Raw genomic sequence first — 20,154 nt, 5'->3', positions numbered from 1 at the left:
GAAGAAATTATGAAAAATAAAGACAAATTAAAAGCCATTAAGGGGAAAGAAATATACATTAATAATGACATTAGGTCAAAAATGAACGGATGATACTGGGTAAAATCAGAACCAAGGCAAAAGAAGCTAAATTGGAATGAAAAAACGTCAAGATAGGATTTCAAAAAATTAAAAAAAAAATGAGCAGGTATGGACAAGGAATAGACATCAACAACAACTCGTAAAAATAGAATACCAAAAAAGAAATCAAAAAAACTAAATGACGGTTAGAGGAAACGGTAGCAATAACGACAATGGACAAAGAGATAGACTAAAAACAAGAAAATGTAAACTAATTTGGAAACATGGAACGTAAGATTCACTTATGAAACGGGAAAACAATTAATTAGAAAAACAAAAAAATATGAAATAGATATATTAACTTTACAAGAAACAAAACAATTAGACACATAAATAGTAGAAATAGATGATATAGTATGTTTTAAAAGTGGGGGGAGTAACAGATTGCTAAGAACAGACTTTATCACATACAGAAAAGATGGAAAACCAGAGTGATAAATTTTAAGCCGATATCGGATAGAATGTGCACAAAAAGGTTAAAAGAGAATCAACGAAACATAAGTATAATAAATAAACATGCACCAATAGAAGACGCCACCGAAGAACATAAAGATGCATACTATAAGCAACTAGCGAGAGAATATAACAGACTACCAGCATTTGATATTAAAATATTAATGGGAGACTGCAATGATTAAATGGAAAAGAGGATATATATATGAAAATATAACAGGAAAATACAGTAAACATGGTGTATCAAATGATAACGGTCAGAGAATTATAGGTTTTGCAACAGTAAGACAAATGGTAATAAAAAGCACACACCAACGCAGAAAAGATATACATAAAGGAACGTGGATTTCCCTGGATAAAGGGACAAAAAATCAAATAGACCACATATTAATAGAGAAGAAGCACGCCTATATTATAATAAATATAAAAAGCATGAGAGGAGAGATATGTGACTCAAATCACTTTTTGGTAAGAGCAAGTTATAAAATTATCGCTAATATAAAATAAAAGACAATCAAAGGGACAAAGAAATTAAAAAACAATTCAACACAGCAATACTAAAAGATAATACGCCACAGAAGAAGTGCGAACAACAAATAACCAGCAGAGTAAATAAAGAACCAGAAACACTAGACCCGGAAGAGAAGTTGGAAAGCATAAAAGAAGCAGTTTTAAACACCAGTAAAGAAACGTTAATTAAAAGTAATAGAAAACAAACAGCGAAAGAATGGTATGATGAAAAATGTAAAAAATAGCAAAAGAAATTTGAAAAATGAGAATAAAACTTAAGAAATAATAGTGACATTAGCACATAATATAATATAGAGAATTGAAGAGAATTATGAAGAGAATATGCAGAAATGAAAAAAGATACAACGAAGAAATCTCAAAGTGAAAATTCCAAAAAAAGGAAATAGGATCCTTTTACCAGGAAACAAGAAAAATGGAAAGGGGATATCAGAAACATAACCTATATATGAAAAATAAGGAAGGAATATTAATAAATGAACCTGGGGAAATAATGAGAAATTGGTAAACTTACTTTACACAATTTTAAACAAAAACGAAGAAGAAAGCGGAACAATCCAGGAAATTGAAAATGATTATATTTATAGTAATAGAAATACCTACGAGGGAAGAAATAAAAAATGAAATAAGAGAAATAAAAAACAATAAAAGCCAAGGAATAACAGAAATATTGGCGGAAACGATATAGGCGAGATAAAAAAGATTACACAAGAAAATACATAGCTTGATAAAAAGTATATGGGAAACAAAAAGAATGCTAGAAGGATGGGGCAGAGCAAGGATTTGCCCTATACATAAAAAAGGTGACAAAATGAGATGTGAAAATTATAGAGGTTTTGCGTTCCTAGAAAGTGGACTGTATGGAAAGACCATAAAGGAAAAATTAGAAATATATATACAAGATAAAATCGGAGAAGACCAGGCAGGTTTCACAGCGGGGAAAGCATGCTTAGACCACATTTACACGGTCGAACAACTAATAGAAAAAAGAATGGCCAAAAATAGATCCGTCTATCTGGCTTTTGTTGATCTTAAGAAGGCATATGACTCAATACCTAGAACCAAGCTATAGGAAGCAATGGAAGACATCGAAGTTTTACGAAGATTAATAAACGCGGTAAAAGCACTCTACAAGAATAACGAAGTAGCTATCAAAACGGGCAATAGAATATGCAGGCCATTTAAGACGACAAAGGGACTACTACAGGGTTGCTCCACATCCCCACCCTGTTCAAAATATTCCTGGAAAAAACCCTGAAACCATGGAAAAGAAAGTGCGAAGGAATGGGTATACCAGTAAGGAACGAATATCTATATACGCTAAGTTTTGCCGACGACCAAATAGTGATCGCACAAGACGAGGATGACCTCAGTTTTATGATGAGAAAACTGGAGCAGGAATATACAAAGAATGGGATGGAAATAAACCTAAAGAAAACTGAATACCTAACAACGGAGAATACAGAAATAAAACAGCTGGAAATAGACGAAGGTAAACAAATCAAAGGAACAGACAAGTATAAGTATTTAGGTTTCATAATATCAAACAAAGGAACAACGGAGGAAGAGATAAAAAATAGACTAGGACAAACAAGAGACTGCATACGAAAATTGAACCCGGTACTATGGGATAAGAACATCAGCATGAAAACAAAGAAAAAAATATATAATACCATGACAAGAAGTATCCTCACTTATGGGTGTGAAAATTGGACAATAAATAAGAAAACCAAAAACAAAATAAGAGCAACAGAGATGGAATTCCTAAGGAGAAGCTGCAGAGTAACAAGAAGAGACAGAATAAATAACATGGAGATTAAGAGGAGAATGAGAATGAACTCCGACATAATAGACTACATCGAACAGAAGAGATTAACATGGTACGGACATGTCAGAAGAGCAGACCAAAATCGGTGGATAAATAGAATAACAGAGTGGAGCCCGATAGGAAGAAGAAAGAGAGGCAGACCCCGAAAATCTTTCAGAGATGAGGTGGACGAAGCAATGAGTAGAAGAAACCTACAGGAAGGGGACTGGCTAAACAGGAAAAATTGGAGAAAACGGTTGAGTGAAGGAATACAGTGAAAACTGTGGAAATCCTTGTATATATATTGCGTTCCTAGAAGTCATTTTCTAAATATTGACTAATATCCTCAGAAAAAAGCTGAATAAATACACGGAAAAGATATTGGGCGAGTATCAGGCAGAATTCAGAAGTAATAGGTCGACGATAGACCAAATCTTTGCGTTAAAAGAAATCCAGACTACGTGCTACGAACATAAAATAGCAGTATACGTCCTGCTCGTCGACTTTAAACAGGCCTACGATACGGTAAAGAGGCATCCGATGTACGGACTAATGAAAGAAATGGGCCTACCAAGTAAACTCGTCAGGATGGTAAAGGTGACTATGGATAACTCCACAAACGAAATAGCATGGAAGGGACATAAATCAAATAATTTAAAAAAAAGGAAGGATTAAGACTAGGAGACCCATTATCAACGACTCATTTAATGTAATACTAAAAGGAATAATTAGAAAAGTAAAAATAAAGTTTTGTTAATATAATTTAGTAAGTGTCATAACAATTTCAATTTTAAAGATAGTTTGTTTAAAATTTACATTGTCTATATAATTTAATTAGTTTCATAAGAATTTCAATTAAAAGATAGTTTATTTTAAATTTACATTGGCTATGTTAAATATATATGTGTGTTTTATAATAGATATAATAAAGATAATTTAAAAAAGTGCATACAAACTAATTCTTTGAGAACCGCGATAAAAACCCTATATATATATATATATATATATATATATATATATATATATATATATATATATATATATATATATATATATATATTATTAAAAAACAGTCATTGCTCATTAAAATATCATTCACAAATAATACATCATCACAATATATATATATATATATATATATATATATATATATATATATATATATTTCTTTACACTGTGTGATATAATAAATAACTATTAAGGCAGTTTGCAAATCCAAAATTTTAAAAACGAATATTTCTAAAATAAATTTAATAATCTTAAAATCTCCTCTTACTCCGCCATTGTCTTTATACCTGTGTTGTGTTGACTAAAGTTAATAAGAAGATGAAGGGATAAACATACAGGAAGTGTATGTTGTTCCAGAAACGTCTTAAAATATATGATATTGTCCTTTTCCTTTGCTAAGTTGGTTAGTTGGTTGTAGGATTCACGTAGATAAATATTGGGCTATTAGGAGATATATTACGGATGAGGTCACAAATGTGACAAAACCCTTTATGTTACACATGTTATCATATAAAACAACTATGAGATTTTGCTTCTAAAAGGAAGGGTGGAGGATGATCAACAAAAGCGTGCAATATCAGCAGCAATACCAAATTAACTAGAAATTATTTGGAATAGAAATGATTTGAAGGACTGGAATATTCCTATAATATTTCCTAAATAAGATAAATGTGGTTTAAATCAGTATTTGTAACTAATTATATGAAATTAGAGCCATTTTAGACATACGTCAACAAAAGATTTATGAGTTTGAACTGTAAATAAGTCCCTTTAAATAGATAAAAAAACAGTTAATAAATACATGAATATATATATATATATATATATATATATATATATATATATATATATTTATATATATATATATATATATATATATATATATATATATTTATATATGTATATATATATATATATATATATATATATATATATATGTATATATATATATATATATATATATATATTTATATATATATATATATATATATATATATATATATATATATATATATATATATACATCTAGCGGTTAATGTAAGCTCCGTTCTAAAACGGTATTATACTAACTCCAGGCGAATATACACCGTGTATATTATTATCTGGGTAGCGCTTTATGTGGACTCCGACCAACACGTCGGATTAAGTGGACTCCGTAATAGGTTAAAACACTTTTGGGATCCGTGTACATTTCTTTGCGTACACAACTAAACTCCTCCGATGTTGCCAATAATTTGATTAGTCGTAGATTTTTAAATTTTACAGCAGGTACGTTTTGGATCTTCAAATTTATTTAAATATCAATTAATTTAGTCATCGAGAAATTTCACAAATACGTACTTGGTTATTGTAGTTAAATATTTTATGGTGGTAATTTATATTACTTGCTTTAATTATAGATAAACTTAAATTAGTGTCTATTATAAACTTTGAAAAGGCAAGGGTCCATTTTTATGTACTAGTATGTTTTTTAATGCATTGGCACTGAAACATTTATTATATTATAAATGTACGTTCCGATGTTTCGATTGCTACAGTTTATGACGAATAAAATATTTGTTTCATGAAGTAGTAAAATTTGAATTATAACAATTTATAAATCATTCTTAAAATTCCAATTTTTTACTGTCTAATTTCAGTATTAAGATTTTTAAATGTAGGGAATTCAATATTCTATATACTATATTTTAGATACACATAAACACATAGATACACTTATGGCAGATACTAAAAGAAGAAATATTTCGGTACCTTAGTGTAACCTGATTCTCGGCAACATATCTATTACAATTACATATAATATGTTCGGTCTTATTGTTTTAAATGCTTTGTGATTGTACAAGCTATCGTTATTTCAACTTTAAATAATTGTGTTTTTGTATCTTTCACTGTCAGGCATATCAAAATTTAATATTTAATTTAGAAGTAAATGTATATATAATATTCTTTTTTTTGTCATTTGGTTTAAACATAGAAGATCACTTATATTCTTCTTGCTTATTTATTTTTATTCGTAATACTTATTAACGTACTTAATAACGTACCCGTTTTTGCAAAAAGCAACAACGGGTACAAAAGGTATTTGTCAATCTAAATGCCACTTACGACATATTAAATTAGAGGACATTTCTCCAAAACTGTATGAAATCGCCTTAGATAAAAACATCACGTGTTTTATCCGCGTATATCTACAGAACAGAAAATTTTTCGTATCATTCAATGGTAAGATGAAGAACGCAGATGAATGGTCTCGCTTGGGGTAGCGTAATGGCACCTACACTGTATTACATTTACACAAATGATTAACCGATACCAGTAGATACTAGGACTTTCATGTAGACGATACATTGCACAACCAAAACTTTTGTTGCTGAAGTGAAAAAAAATCTAAATGATGCCTTAAATATAATAAAAATAAACTACGAATTAATTTTAAGCCAAACCCCGAAAAATCTTAGGAGCGCTCCTTTAATTTGTCTAAGACAGGCGCTTTCACAAAACTGAATATCTAATCTAATATAAATCTAATATAATATATAATCAAATAAAAATACCTTTTTTTTAAACGCATCTACCACGCAGAGGCATTAGCGTATTTAGATTAATGTTACACTTGATACAAATAGTGTATATATATTAGTTTACAATTAATAATAATAATATGTATGTGTATTACAATTTATGTTTTAAATCTTATGAAGAAGTTGACAGTCTTTAAGATAAGAAATTATTCTTTGGGTATCTGTATTTTCTTCTAGGGCAGTTGGGTATGCTATATTTGAGTCGTTCACTGTTATATTTAGGACACTGTATTAAAAAATGTTTTACCGTTAGAACATGGTTGCACACTTCACAAACTGGTTTATTTTTGCGCTGTAGTAAATAGCCATGAGTAAGTCGTGTCTGGCCGATACGGAGACGGGTGTCATCAGGTGCCACCAATCACGCACCTCGATGTGAATTGCCCTTCCTTCTGGAACTTTTAATTAAATTTAATTTGTTGAGAAATGAAAAAGTTTCATGTAAAAGTTAATTTATCTTTAAATATGGGACATTTTCGGATCTCAAGTCAGTATGGTTTTACCCGTTTAGGGTAGCTCTCTAGAGCACTTTGCTCGAAGGGCTCTGCGAATTTTCTAAGACTCTAAAGCTGAGTTTTTTTCTTCTTAGAAAACCTGTGTTTTATTTCTACAAAAGTAAATAAACCATAAAGGCATTATCTTTTTCAAGACAATGCCACAATTAGGGCGTACCGGCTAACTACGCAATATTGCAACATATTGCGCAATAGTTTGAGACATTAATAAACATGGAAACTTGCACCAAGATGCTATCGACTTTTCATACGTTTATTAATTACACCGGAGACGATACGGGTAAGCATCACATGCTCTCTTCTGTCTTTTACTTTTGGTTTCCAAAGATATGGATGTTTGTTAACTTCGTATAGCCTTAATGGAGTGTTGTTCCAAGTTTGTTGCCATTTTTGAATTATTTTTTGTTTTAAGTATGGTTTTAAATCGTTTTGTACCATTATGTTACTTTCTTCGGACATCAGGTTAGTTGGTGCGTTTTTAGCTAGTTTATCTACAACTTCGTTACCTTCAATTCTGACATGAGAAGGCACCCATAAAAAATGAACTTGGATGTTCTTATTTGAAATGTTTTTAAGTTCTTTTTTAATAAGAAGTAGAAGGGGGTTGTCTTTTTAGAATTGCGAATAATTCAGCCGAAAAGATGGTTGTAATTGACGACAATTTGAAACTAACTGAGATAGGTTTGTTAGACTGATGTCGATAGCCGGAATAGATATTGTCCGTGGCGCAGGGTTGCGGATTGAGGAGGTATCATAAGTTTTTGGAAATTGAAAATTTAATTTGGATAAGTATGAGCGTATACGAAAGTCAAAGGATGATCAATTTGATGTTTTTGAAAATTTATTTGTAAATCGATCAGCAAAAACGTTATGCAGAACTGGATTATTTCGGTTTCATGACACCGCTGCTGCATATGTTAGGCTTATCGGAAAATATGAATTTTACTACAACGAAATATAAACAATATATGAAAATTTAATGATTTGAAGGAAAAAAATGTCAAATTAGGCTAGAGCAATAACTGAAACAAAAGAATCAAGTGGAAATAATGTCGAATTAATTTGAAAAATTATAATACCAACATAAAAACAAAAATAAAAGAGGCTCTTTGAGAAAGAAAAATAGACACACTTTATTAAAAGAGGTAAAAGTAAAATGCTAAGAAAAAAATGCTTATATAAAATGAAGACCTAAAAGTCCGCCGGAGGGTTTGAAACAGATGTGAAAGAGGTCAAAAACCAAATCAAAGAATTGATTGAGATCAAGTACATCCCTAGAGAAGAATGAATAACATATCTCAGATAAATAAACGGAACAACAGAAACTGAGTATACACTTGTAACTCCAGAAATATCATTAAATTAATTAACGCAAATCGTACGAACTGAAATACAAGAATTCATCACACAGTTAAAAAATAGAACCCCCACGAAAAAAATACAGTAGAGTATAACTACTTTTGTACCCTAGCATTATGGTAAGAAGTTAAAAATATAAATACCTACATAATTATATTACCGAAAAGCGTTAGCGGCAAGAGAAAGCGTGTATCAGAATGTATTATGAAAAATTTTGTTAATAATACAGTATGCAATATAATATAATGACAAGAATACTTTTATATCTTTCCTTATGGCATATTTTTAAAACAAAGCTTCTATACTGGCATTGTATTACTTTTTCTCTCTACAGTAAAATGCTGAGGTGAGCGTCACGGAACTAGCGCCACAAGATGGCGTCGTGAAGGGTAGCTTCATAGAATAGCGGCTCTTGGCATCGATTCACTACTCTTGATCAATTCGTTTTTAGTCATCATATATTTACTCTAAAAATAACTAACAAAATATAGACATTAAATGAGAAGTAAAAATTAAAAGAATAATATGTCACTAAAAGACTTGATTTGTAACGATTATCAAAATTTAATAAAAGTTATAAATGTCATCCGGTTAATAACAACATTAAATCGTCTGTCAATAAAAAATGTGAAGAACAATTGGACAACACATAGTTTGGATTTAGAGGTGGATTGGGAACAAAAGAGGAATTGTGCGCAATGGTGGTACTATTACAAAAATGAAGAGATTATAATGAAAGCGTATTCTTATCTAATATAGATTTTCAAAAGTATTTGACACAGTTCAACCTGGTAAGCCCATACATGCATTAAAACACATAAACCTAGATACCAAGATATTAATTTAATAAAAAATCTACTAAAATCAAACAGCGGTCATGCGGGTGACAGATGAGACAAATCAAGCAGAAATTCAAAAAGGAATCAGCCAGAGATGTTTGTTGTGATGTGAAATGTCACCACAATTATTTAATGTGTACTCCCAACTACTATTTTAGGAGACACTATGGGAAAGAAGTAAGGAAATGGAGTGAGCATCATTAATAACAAAAAATTTGCATACTAAACCCCAATTATGACAGAAAATATAGATGATTTACAAATTCTTATATAAATCATTAACAGATAAAGCAAAAAGATAGGACTAAACTAAACAGATAAAAGTCAATGTTTACAAATAAGAAATTGAGTATGGTTATTAGATTGAGATCGTCGAATGTTATGTATGGTTGCAACTGCTCTATGGGGTAGAAGCTTGGACCCTGAAAGCCAAATCTGTAAACAAATTAAAGGCATTCGAAATGTGGCTATATAGGCGTATTCTTAAAATTCCTTGGACTGTAAAAGTCTCAAACGAATTGTCTATCTGGACATCGTATCTGGGCCACATAGTTCCAAACGATAAATACTCTCTTCTACGCGTCATCATGCAAGGAAGAGTAGAGGGAAGAAAAGTCTTGGGAAGAAAGACAAAATCTTTAAATCTCAAAAAGAATATCTAAAGTCAAATTTAACACGATTTCAAGCCTTGTAGTGAAATTTTGTTTCTTATTACAATACCGGATCCTGGAAAATTTTAAATACATTAAATTAAATCTCTCGTAAATTATAAAGCCTATTCTTAGATTAAAATAACAGACTTCTTAGTATTATGATATGTAGTATTGTGATAATGTATAGGTGTCAGTATTCTTTTAAAAGAGATTTATAGATTGGTATATAAATTTCACGGTCATGTTTCATACGGTTTTATCTTTCATACAAACATTAAAAACCTTAAAAAGTTTCATTTTACATACAATTAGCACGTTGGCTCTGAAAATGACCTATAAATATGCATTGTTAAAAATCGTATAGATTTATCAATTTAAAATGTTCTTTGTCGTCTTGATTATTTATCTCAATTCGTTCCTAATTAAGCATATGTTGTCCACAAGGTACCTCTCTCATTTTTTAATTACTACTTTTTTTTACCTTTTTGCCAGAGTTTTCCTCATTTTCTTTATTCATATCGATTTCACTCATAACGAATATTGGGTAGTTTATTGTTTCATGAAACTTTCTCCTTATATGTCCGTATCATACAAGTTGTCTAGTTATTATAGCGTATATAATGTCGTATGTTAATTCCATTTTATTTAACAACAAAATACTAAAAACTTTGTTTTCAAAACTTTCACCAAATTAATTGTATCTTATCACTACAGCTGTTTCGGCAGAGTGCCTTTCTCAAGTCTCAAGTTTCTCGAATCCATCAATCATCTATTGCATTTCTTATCAAGATTTTGAAGCAGCTGTATTCCATTAGTCCATTTTTGTTGCTTTTTGTCACTGTTTCTTTTTTTTTTCTTTATTGTCATCATTACGTAGCGCTACAACACTGAGTGGGTCTTCGCTAACTACAACTTTTTTCCAAGTTGATCGATTTTCCACGAATCTTCAATGAAATGTTAATTTTCTAAGATATGATTGGATGTTTTCTCTCCATTGTATACTGAGACGCCCAAGTGGCATTCTTCTGTGCTAAGTTTCTTCCATACCAGTTTTACAAGTTTGACATCTTGGCGTCTATGCATGTGTCCGATCTACCTTAAGCGATTTATTTTCCTGAACAATATCGTTATAAGAGCTTTCTTTATTCAGTATATGTTCTTATTCTATACGGATTTGTAGTGATATAATAATGAGGTTAAAAAATTTTAGAAAAATTATGCTCTGTATTTCTTTAGTGACATTATTATTAACCGTGATTATTGATCTAAGATATTTAAAGTATTCCATACTTTCGAAATTGAAGTTGTTGACTTTATTATTTTATCTAGATGTATTGAATTGCTCTCTTCTTTTGATTCGCTTGTATTTGGTTTTCATTTTGTTGATTTTAAGTGAAACATTTTTCGTACTCTCTTCACTTTGTTAATGTCGTTTGCGGACGGGAGAGAGTTTCTTATGAAATCAATATCATTAGCATATGCTAGGAGTGCTTTGTACCTTGGTCCATTAATGGATTGCATCTTAAATATGCGTTATTTTTATTTTAGTAAGCTGTTCATAAATTTTTTGAATATTTAAATCGAGAATCTGTATTTATTCGACTGATTTATAACACAGTTTCTTGGCGCCTATTTTAATCTCTGTTTTTTTGGTTCGGCTATCATTATTACAAAGATTTTTCGGGATATCGACATAGGGAACTCGATGGTATGTCCTTAACGTTTCCATAACCAACGTTCGAATATTTGTCTTACTGTAAAGTCATGACGATTTTACTAGGAAATATAGTGCTATTTAATAATATTAAAGTTCAAGCAACAATTCCTATATGCCTTAACTTGGTACTGATATCTCTGCTCCCCGATCCCAGGTAGCAGTCAAGAAAACATTAAAACTGCTACACTCATGTTTCCTATTATCCAACGATTAGCCAGTCCAGGACTATACGCCTTATTATAGTACTGATATTGCTTCTGCCCCTCATAAGTGAATCCCCCTCATCCATTGTATTTCTTATACTTTCATTTCAATCCCTTCCAATCAAGATTTTGAAGCAGCTTTGCTCCATTAGTCCATTTTTGTTGCTTTTTGTCACTGTTTCTCCTTTCTCTTTATCATCATTGTTACGTAGCGCTATAACATTGGGTGAGTCTTCGCTAACTTTTCTCCAGTTGGTCGATTTTCCACGAATCTGTAATCAAACGAAATGTTAATTTTTTGAGATATGATTGGAAGTTTTCTCTCCATTGCATACTGAGACGCCCAAGTGGCATTCTTCTGTGCTAACTTCCTTCCATACCAGTTTTACAAGTTTGACATCTTGACGTCTATGCATGTGTCCGATCTACCTTAAGCGATTTATTTTCCTGAACAATATCGGTATAAGAGCTTTCTTTATTCAGTATATGTTCTTATTCTATACGGATTGGTAAGCGATATGATAATGAGGTTAAAACATTTTTTTTATTATTTTTCTTTCATATATTCGTAGTTCTTTCCTATTTTGTCCATGATTCGCATCCATGTATTAAAATAGGTCTAAAGTTTGAATTATGCTCTGTGATTCTTTAGTGGCATTATTGAAGTTATATTTCTATAGGCACGGTCGGCGTTGGAAATTTGCACGGGAGTGAATCTGTGAAACCATTACATATGTAAGATAATGAGTAAGAGAGAGACATAAGATATATTTTCTCTCTCTTCCTACCTCGGGAATAAAAATGTTCCTTTTGTATATATATTTAATATTATAAATATATTATATTATATTATATAATGTTATATACTTATATAATATAATATATATTAATATTATTATTTATGTGATATGTTTTGTATTATTTATTAAATGTTCATAATTATTTTAGGCTTTTGCATTTCAAAATAATCACTGTATGACAGACAACTGTCAATTTTGAAATCCGTTAGTATCATGTCTAATTGGCAAATCTTTTACGTGTTTGGTTCATACGCTGGTGTACGTGAGTTCGAATCCCAATATGAATTTCCTTTTTTATTTTTGAAATATTTAAAAACCTCACGTTAATGTTATTAAATATATGTAATATACGCAAAAATGCTAAATTTTAAAATTAAATGAAAATTTACAACATAATCCGAGTTGTTGGTTTTTTATTTTTATCTTCGTAAAGTAAGTTATGTATATTGGCAGTTTTAAATACTTATGAATATTGCATTTTAATTTGTATTGTATTATTATATTGAATTATGTTGCAGTGTATTGTATTGTCATTTTTATATTAATAACAAAATAAACAATGCATTTTACTGCAGAGTATGCGTAAAAAATTTTTTTTGCATTCAACTCCTTTTATACATATATCAAAATAAAAATATATATTTTCATTAAAATATTGATACAATCCTTCATTTACTATACTCCTATTACAGGTCAAATGTTTATATACAGCAAACGATGCACCATATACCTATATACCTAATTATTTTTCTCTTTCTGCTCTCTCTTACCTATAGCATTAAATATGTAAGGATTGTGCAGATTGACTCCCATATAAATTTGTAACGGCGAACGCGTGTATAGAAGTATAACTTCTACCGGCAGTCCCACTGGACTGCCACACCCGTTTTTTTTTATTAACCACGATTATTTATCTAAGATATTTAAAGTGTTCCATATTTTCAAAATTAGTAGTTATTAACTTTAATATTTTATCGAGATTTATTGAATTGGTCTCTTTTGTTGATTCGCTTGTATTTGGTTTTCATTTCGTTGATTTTAAGTGAAACATTTTTCGTGCTGTCTTCACTTTATTGAAGTTTTTGGACGGGAGAGTTTCTTATTAGAGTTATGAGATATATATCATTAGCATATGCTAGGAATGCTTTGTCCCTTGGGCCGTTAATGGAGTACTTCTTAAATAGGCGTTATTTCTATTTTAGTAAGCTGTTCATTAATTTTTTGACTATTTGAATTGAGAATCTGTATTTTATTCGACTGTTTTATAACACAGAGTTTCTTGGAGCATATTTTCATCTTTGGTTTCCCGTATCATTATTACAGGGATTTTGCTGGATATCGACATAGTGAACCCGGTGGTATGTACATGATGTTTTCATAACCAACGTTCAAAAATTTTTCTTACTGTAAATTCATGATTATTTTACTAGGGAATATATTGTTGTTCAATAATAATAAAGTTCAGGCAATAATTCCTATATTCTCGGTATATAACTCGGTAATGATAATTCTGCTCCCCGATACCAGGTAGCAGTCCCGAAAACAATAAAACTGCTACACTCATGCTTCTCATTATCCAACAATTAGCCAGTTCAGAACTATACGCATTATTATGGTACTGATATTGCTGCTGCTCTTCATAAGTGAATAGAATATGCAAGGAAGGTTTTGACAATTTAATAGGATTTTGTATGTTAGAATATCTGAGAAAGTAAAGAATATCTATTTGCTATCCGGATTTAATCCATAAATTAAATAATAAAATGCTATAAAATAATGCTAGTAGCAGCAAAAAAAGCGGTCTAATAGTCACTAATGAGAAAATCAAATAAATGTTCTTTAACATACAAAAGAGAGGATCTAGATTAGGGCATAACGGAACAATAAAGCCATATAATTTTGAAAGATTGCAGCGTCTTAGATATCGTAGGTAACGTTGTTACATAAGAAATAAAAGGAAATATTCAGGTAGATAACTGATGTATATGTATATATAACCCTCTTTTAAATCCAGAAGTCTAATTCGAATCCATAAAATTAGGGTATATAAAATAGTGAGCAAACCAGTGCTAATATGTGGAGACGTGACGAGAACGTATTAATTAGACCAGGATTGCTAGAAAATCCATCAGAGGTATTTTCCGACTTACAGAGGTCCGAGTACTAACCAATACCGAACAGAACTAATTCCAAGATCAAACACATATATAAAGATAGCAACGTCGTACAAGAAACTAAATCTCAATGCTAAAGTTGCGCTGGCTTTATCCAAAGACTATAATAACTGCATTTCCATGTTAAATTGGGAGGATGCCCCAAGAGAAAAAATGTCCTTAGGACTTCCACAAATGAAGGGGGAGGTAACATATGGTCAGATTTAGGAATAATGAGACTATCTACCGACCCATCATATTTATCAACACCTGCTATCCTACCTACAATCAATACTTATCTGTTGTGGACTATCAAATCAATTACATATAATCAAACGAACTAGGCTTAAAAAAATTATCCTAGAAAAGGCACTTCAGAAATATTGACATAAATTTTAAAAACGCCATTTACGTTGCTGTATTTTCAAAAAGGCAATATAATCTTGTTGCGTTCTGACTATACGATGACGATGATCTTTATATAGAAAATATAGAAAATAAAAGCAAGAGAACTATAATTATGAAACGACAAGATTACGAAATGAAAAGATTATATAAATCCCTTATATTTACACAGACTGGTTTACAAAAGGTAATCGAATGAGCATAACAACACAGCTGTTTTAAAAACTTAATATTATTAGACGAATTTAGGATCAATTTCACTCAAAATATGATATGCTAAAATATGATATGACAGAAAAAAAGGCAATGACTTTTACAGCTGATTGCCACATAAATATCAATGTAAATATGATAATTGAAATATGAAATCCAAATATGATGATTTTGCCACAGCATATGAATATTGTCTCGTACTGTTATATAGCAATTTGTTGTCACATTTTAACCTGTTTATTTCCTTATTATCCATATATGAGTTGTAAACCGATATTACAAGCTCATTTACTTTTCACAAAGAGACTATATAAGTACAGTTATTACTAAACAAATCTGACTCGAAATATCGTCTATAAGTAACAGTATGCAAAATTTAAATTTTTATGGAGTTCAAAGTAAAAGCCTTCACGAAATTTGAAGTTACAATAAGACCACCGCAATCGAGCGTACTCTTACTCTGGATAATGAATAATTATTTAATCGGTTAATTCTTCAATCACCCGTTCAATATGATGTTTGTCAAATCGGTCCTTTTTAGGACCAACTATTCTACTTATGTCTATAAATAGTAAGGACATATCTACAGATACACACACTCTACTTTACTTAAGCTTATCAGACATATACGCTTAACACAAATGTGACGTATTTCTACTGCAGGAAGCAAATAGAGGGCCAAACCTAGGGTATTTGGTATTAAGCTAATCCCTGAAAATAACGAAATAAACATAATAAATGCCGGCAAAGAAGCAAAGAAAAACCTAAAATAAGAGAGGACAAAATCAGTCAGCTGAGGAAACCTTTCAACGATGTTGAGTTTGGATCCACTATCCACGTATATTATGAACAATATTTTGGCTCCTGACTGAGGATCTAAACACAAAACTAGTTATAAAATTTGGACAAAAAAATACAACAGTGGCTAATATCCAAAGTCTGTAGACAAGCAAAGTAAAGACAAAGTTGTTGCCTTGCTTAAACCTGACAAAAACCCCAACGACCACAAAAGCTATCGGCCAATATATCTATTTATTTTTTCACCTATACACAATACTTCTGCATATGATCCTTAATATAAACCGATAATAGAAGGAAAACTTAAATTTAAAGATAAAAGTGGCTATATATGACAGGGTAGATCATGTTCGCCACACATACTAAATCTTGCCCAACACAACGAGGACGGATATAAAAAATATCAGACATGAGGAGTGGTATTTGTCAATCTAAATTCTGCTTACGACACCTTAAATTAAATGACATTTCTCCAAAATCTATGTGATATCCCCTTAGGTAATAGAACAACAGAAGATTTTCCGTATCACTCAATGGTAAGAAAAGATGAAGATTGAAAACGTAGAAGAACGGTCTCCTTTGGGGTACCGTAATGGCACCTACACTGTATAACATTTACACAACCCATAACAGTAAATACTAGGACTTTTATTATGTAGACGATACATCTATTGTTGCAGAACCACAAACTTTTGTTGCTGAAGTGGAGAAAGATCTAAATTATATCTTAAACACAATAAAAATAGATTATAATTAATTTTAAGCCAAACCCTGGAAAAAGTCAGGTGTGCTCCTTCAATGTCCCTAACAGAGACGCTTTCACAAATTTGAACATATACCTGAACCAATAGTGTCATGAAATCATTAAACGCACTTTGTAATTTACAGAACTTTGTTTAAAACTAAATGGCAAACTAGAACCAGAAAAATAGTATTCTCCGCGAACTTGTCAGCTAAAAACGGGAAGCACATCCTTTCACTCTTAAAACGTAGACGCTTAAACTCTATGCTTCTGCTGCCAAATATACCTAGCTTGTATGGGTGACATCAATACATACTTGACACGTAGATTTAGCTACAAATTAGTCAGCCAAATTAAGCGGATATTAAGACTCTCATCCATACATAAGCTCTACAATATCGTAGTTATCAATCCACCTAATATCCGAAGATAAGTAGCTAGAGAACAAAAGAAACAAAGTCTAGATTCGTAACATTCACTTCTCGAATAACAACCCATTTTATGACTAGAATCGAGGAAAAACTGGCTAGATCAACACATCTGCAAGATATACAAAAAAAAATAAGCTGCTTCTCGCCATCTGAACCCTCAAAAGGAACTTCCTTATGGTAGTTATCTTCCTTAAATCTGCCAGGAAGACTCTTGCCTGCAAACAGCGGTTAACCTGTGTGAATCTGGGGTGATAAAAGATTCATTACACTTTCTTCGTTGACTTTGCCATTCAAATCGCTCTTTTCTGAAGGGACAAGGTTTATTTATTTAAACTCAACATGTAAAGTACAGTCAGTAAGCTATTACTTATAAAGATCATTGCAAATTTAACACTAGCTTCACTTATATTGACTACATATTACCCCTAAATAGGAGATAAAACATTCAGAAGTATCTAATATGGGTGAAGTGGTATAATTCTTGTTAGATAAATTAAGCATTCTTTCCTTTTTTGTGCACTACTATCCATTTTTACACAAAAATATCTATTTAAGCAAATAAATATTTATTTTGAGATAACCTTCTATCCAGAATTATATGTAGTACACAGATAAAACCAGAAATAAAATAATAAAAATCTGTATACAAGATATCATAAAACATTGGATGAAATAAAAAAAGTTCTTACTTATCGAATTCTTAAATAAAACGTATGAAGACATACTCACGTTAACAAAATACATTAGGAAATTTCCGCATATGAAAAAAATCCAATTTGGTAACGAAATCCTTTTGTATCTATAAAGCTATTTTTAGAAAAGCACGTACCTACCAAAAACAGGTAGTTAATAGTATACATATCTGTTACACACTGTAATGCGTATGAACGATAACAAAAATAAGGAGTCCATATCAACCGTTCAGACTATACGCGAGAAGTATACAGCTTAATGGCAGAGTTGCCAAACTATCAGAGCTTACTTAAACCGATATGCCTATGGTTCCAATATACAGTGAAAAAGATCTGAACGACCCCTATAAGATATACACGTGAACTATGCAATATACATTCATGATACAGGGGTACTTAAGGGCTCCACAAAATTTTTAAAAATTATGAAACTATACATGTTGACGAATCGACAGAGCCAATATTATGGAATGGTCAAGTGAGCTCCGTATATCGGTATCCACTTGACCACGGAGCTCAATTGAACCTGAATTTTAACATGGGCGGAGTTCACTATATATATATATATATATATATATATATATATATATATATATATATATATATATATATATAAATATATATATATATATATATATATATACATATATATATATATATATATATATATATATATATATATATATATATATATATATATATATATATATATATATACATCCTACTATCATTTTCGCATCGATACATTATGCTTTTACCATCAATTTAGCATCGTCTTGCAAAGTAGCATCTGTATATCGACGCTACTTTACAAGACCTTAATAACTGTTTTCCCGTACTTGTTACAAGAATTTTAACCATCTCATTGATTAGAGTCTTGATACCGTGTTGGTATTTTAAAATATCCGCTTTCTCTTTTTATCCCTTACTGATTTATATAAATTTATTCCAGAAAATGTTTGAGTCTAAAATGATGGTACAGTGAAAATATTATATATTTTTAGTTCAGGGTTTTACCGTTTACTCGCTGCCATTATATACATGAAAATGTATATCCCACTTTCATTATCAATCATTTTAGCATCAGAAATTTGGCATCGTTGTTGAATATAATATTACCCACGACGAAATAGTAAATTTAAGAATATATATATATTTTTTTCATCTACAAATCATTCTGGCATCATGTTTGGTTAAAAGTAACGGGTTATGATATATTGCAACTACCTATTGTATCTTCGCTCCAATTCGTCCAGTCGCGACGTACAGCACCTCAAATGATAGGATTTAACCAATAAAATACAATAAGACAGAAAAATCAAATATAGCAGCATGTCAAAAAGGCCTTAATTATATATCTTCGTTTCTATAAGTCCAATCGTGACGTACAGTATCTCAAATGACAGGATTTAACCAATTAAAAACAATGAAATAAAAAAATTAAATACAGCAACATGTCCAAAGGGCCGTAGTCACGTATCTTCGGTCCTATTAGTCCAATCGTGACGTATAGTACCTCTAATGATAGGATTGACCATAAATAATACAATGGGATAGAAAAATCAAATGCAGAACAATGTCAAAAGGGCCTTAGTTGTGTATCTTTAGTTCTATTAGTCCAATCATGACGAGCAGTACCTCAAATGAAAGGATTTGACAAATAAAATACAATGAGGTATAAAAATTTAATGAAGTAGCATGTCAAAATGGCCTTAGTTATGTATCTTCGGTCCTATTAGTCCAATCGTGACGTACGATACGTCAAATGATAGCACCTAACCAATAGAATACAATGACATGGAAATCAAATACAGCATCACGTCAAAAGGGCCTTAGTTACGTATCTTTGTTTTTAGTGGCCCAATCGTGACGTACAGTACCTCAAATGATAGGATTTAACCAATCGAATACAATAAGATAGAAAAATAAAATACATCAGCTTGTCAAAAGGGCCTTAGTTATGTATCTGCGGTCCTATTAGTCCAATCATGACGTTCCGTACCTTAAATGATAGAATTTAACTAATATAATACAATGAGATATAAAAATTAAATAGAGTAGCTTGGCAAAAGGGCCTTAGTTATGTATCTTCGATCCTATTAGTCCAATCGTGACGTAAAGTACCTCAAATGGTAC

At 31.0% G+C, this 20,154-nt stretch overlaps 1 protein-coding gene across 1 annotated transcript; it reads left to right on the top strand.

The window, feature by feature from the left end:
* Nucleotides 1–259: 259 nt before the first annotated feature.
* Nucleotides 260–3,583, top strand: LOC140442359 (uncharacterized). The gene is made up of 2 exons (XM_072533434.1): nt 260–351; nt 3,259–3,583. The coding sequence occupies exons 1-2, from the start codon at nt 260–262 to the stop codon at nt 3,581–3,583; spliced, it is 417 nt and encodes a 138-aa protein (XP_072389535.1).
* The last annotated feature ends 16,571 nt before the right edge of the window (nt 3,584–20,154 follow it).

The sequence above is a fragment of the Diabrotica undecimpunctata genome, chromosome 5 (genome assembly GCF_040954645.1).
Source record: "Diabrotica undecimpunctata isolate CICGRU chromosome 5, icDiaUnde3, whole genome shotgun sequence".
In the NCBI taxonomy this organism is placed as follows: Eukaryota; Metazoa; Arthropoda; class Insecta; order Coleoptera; family Chrysomelidae; genus Diabrotica; species Diabrotica undecimpunctata.
The sequence above is the reverse complement of the archived record's forward strand: the minus strand, read 5'-3'. Positions and strand labels throughout refer to the sequence as shown.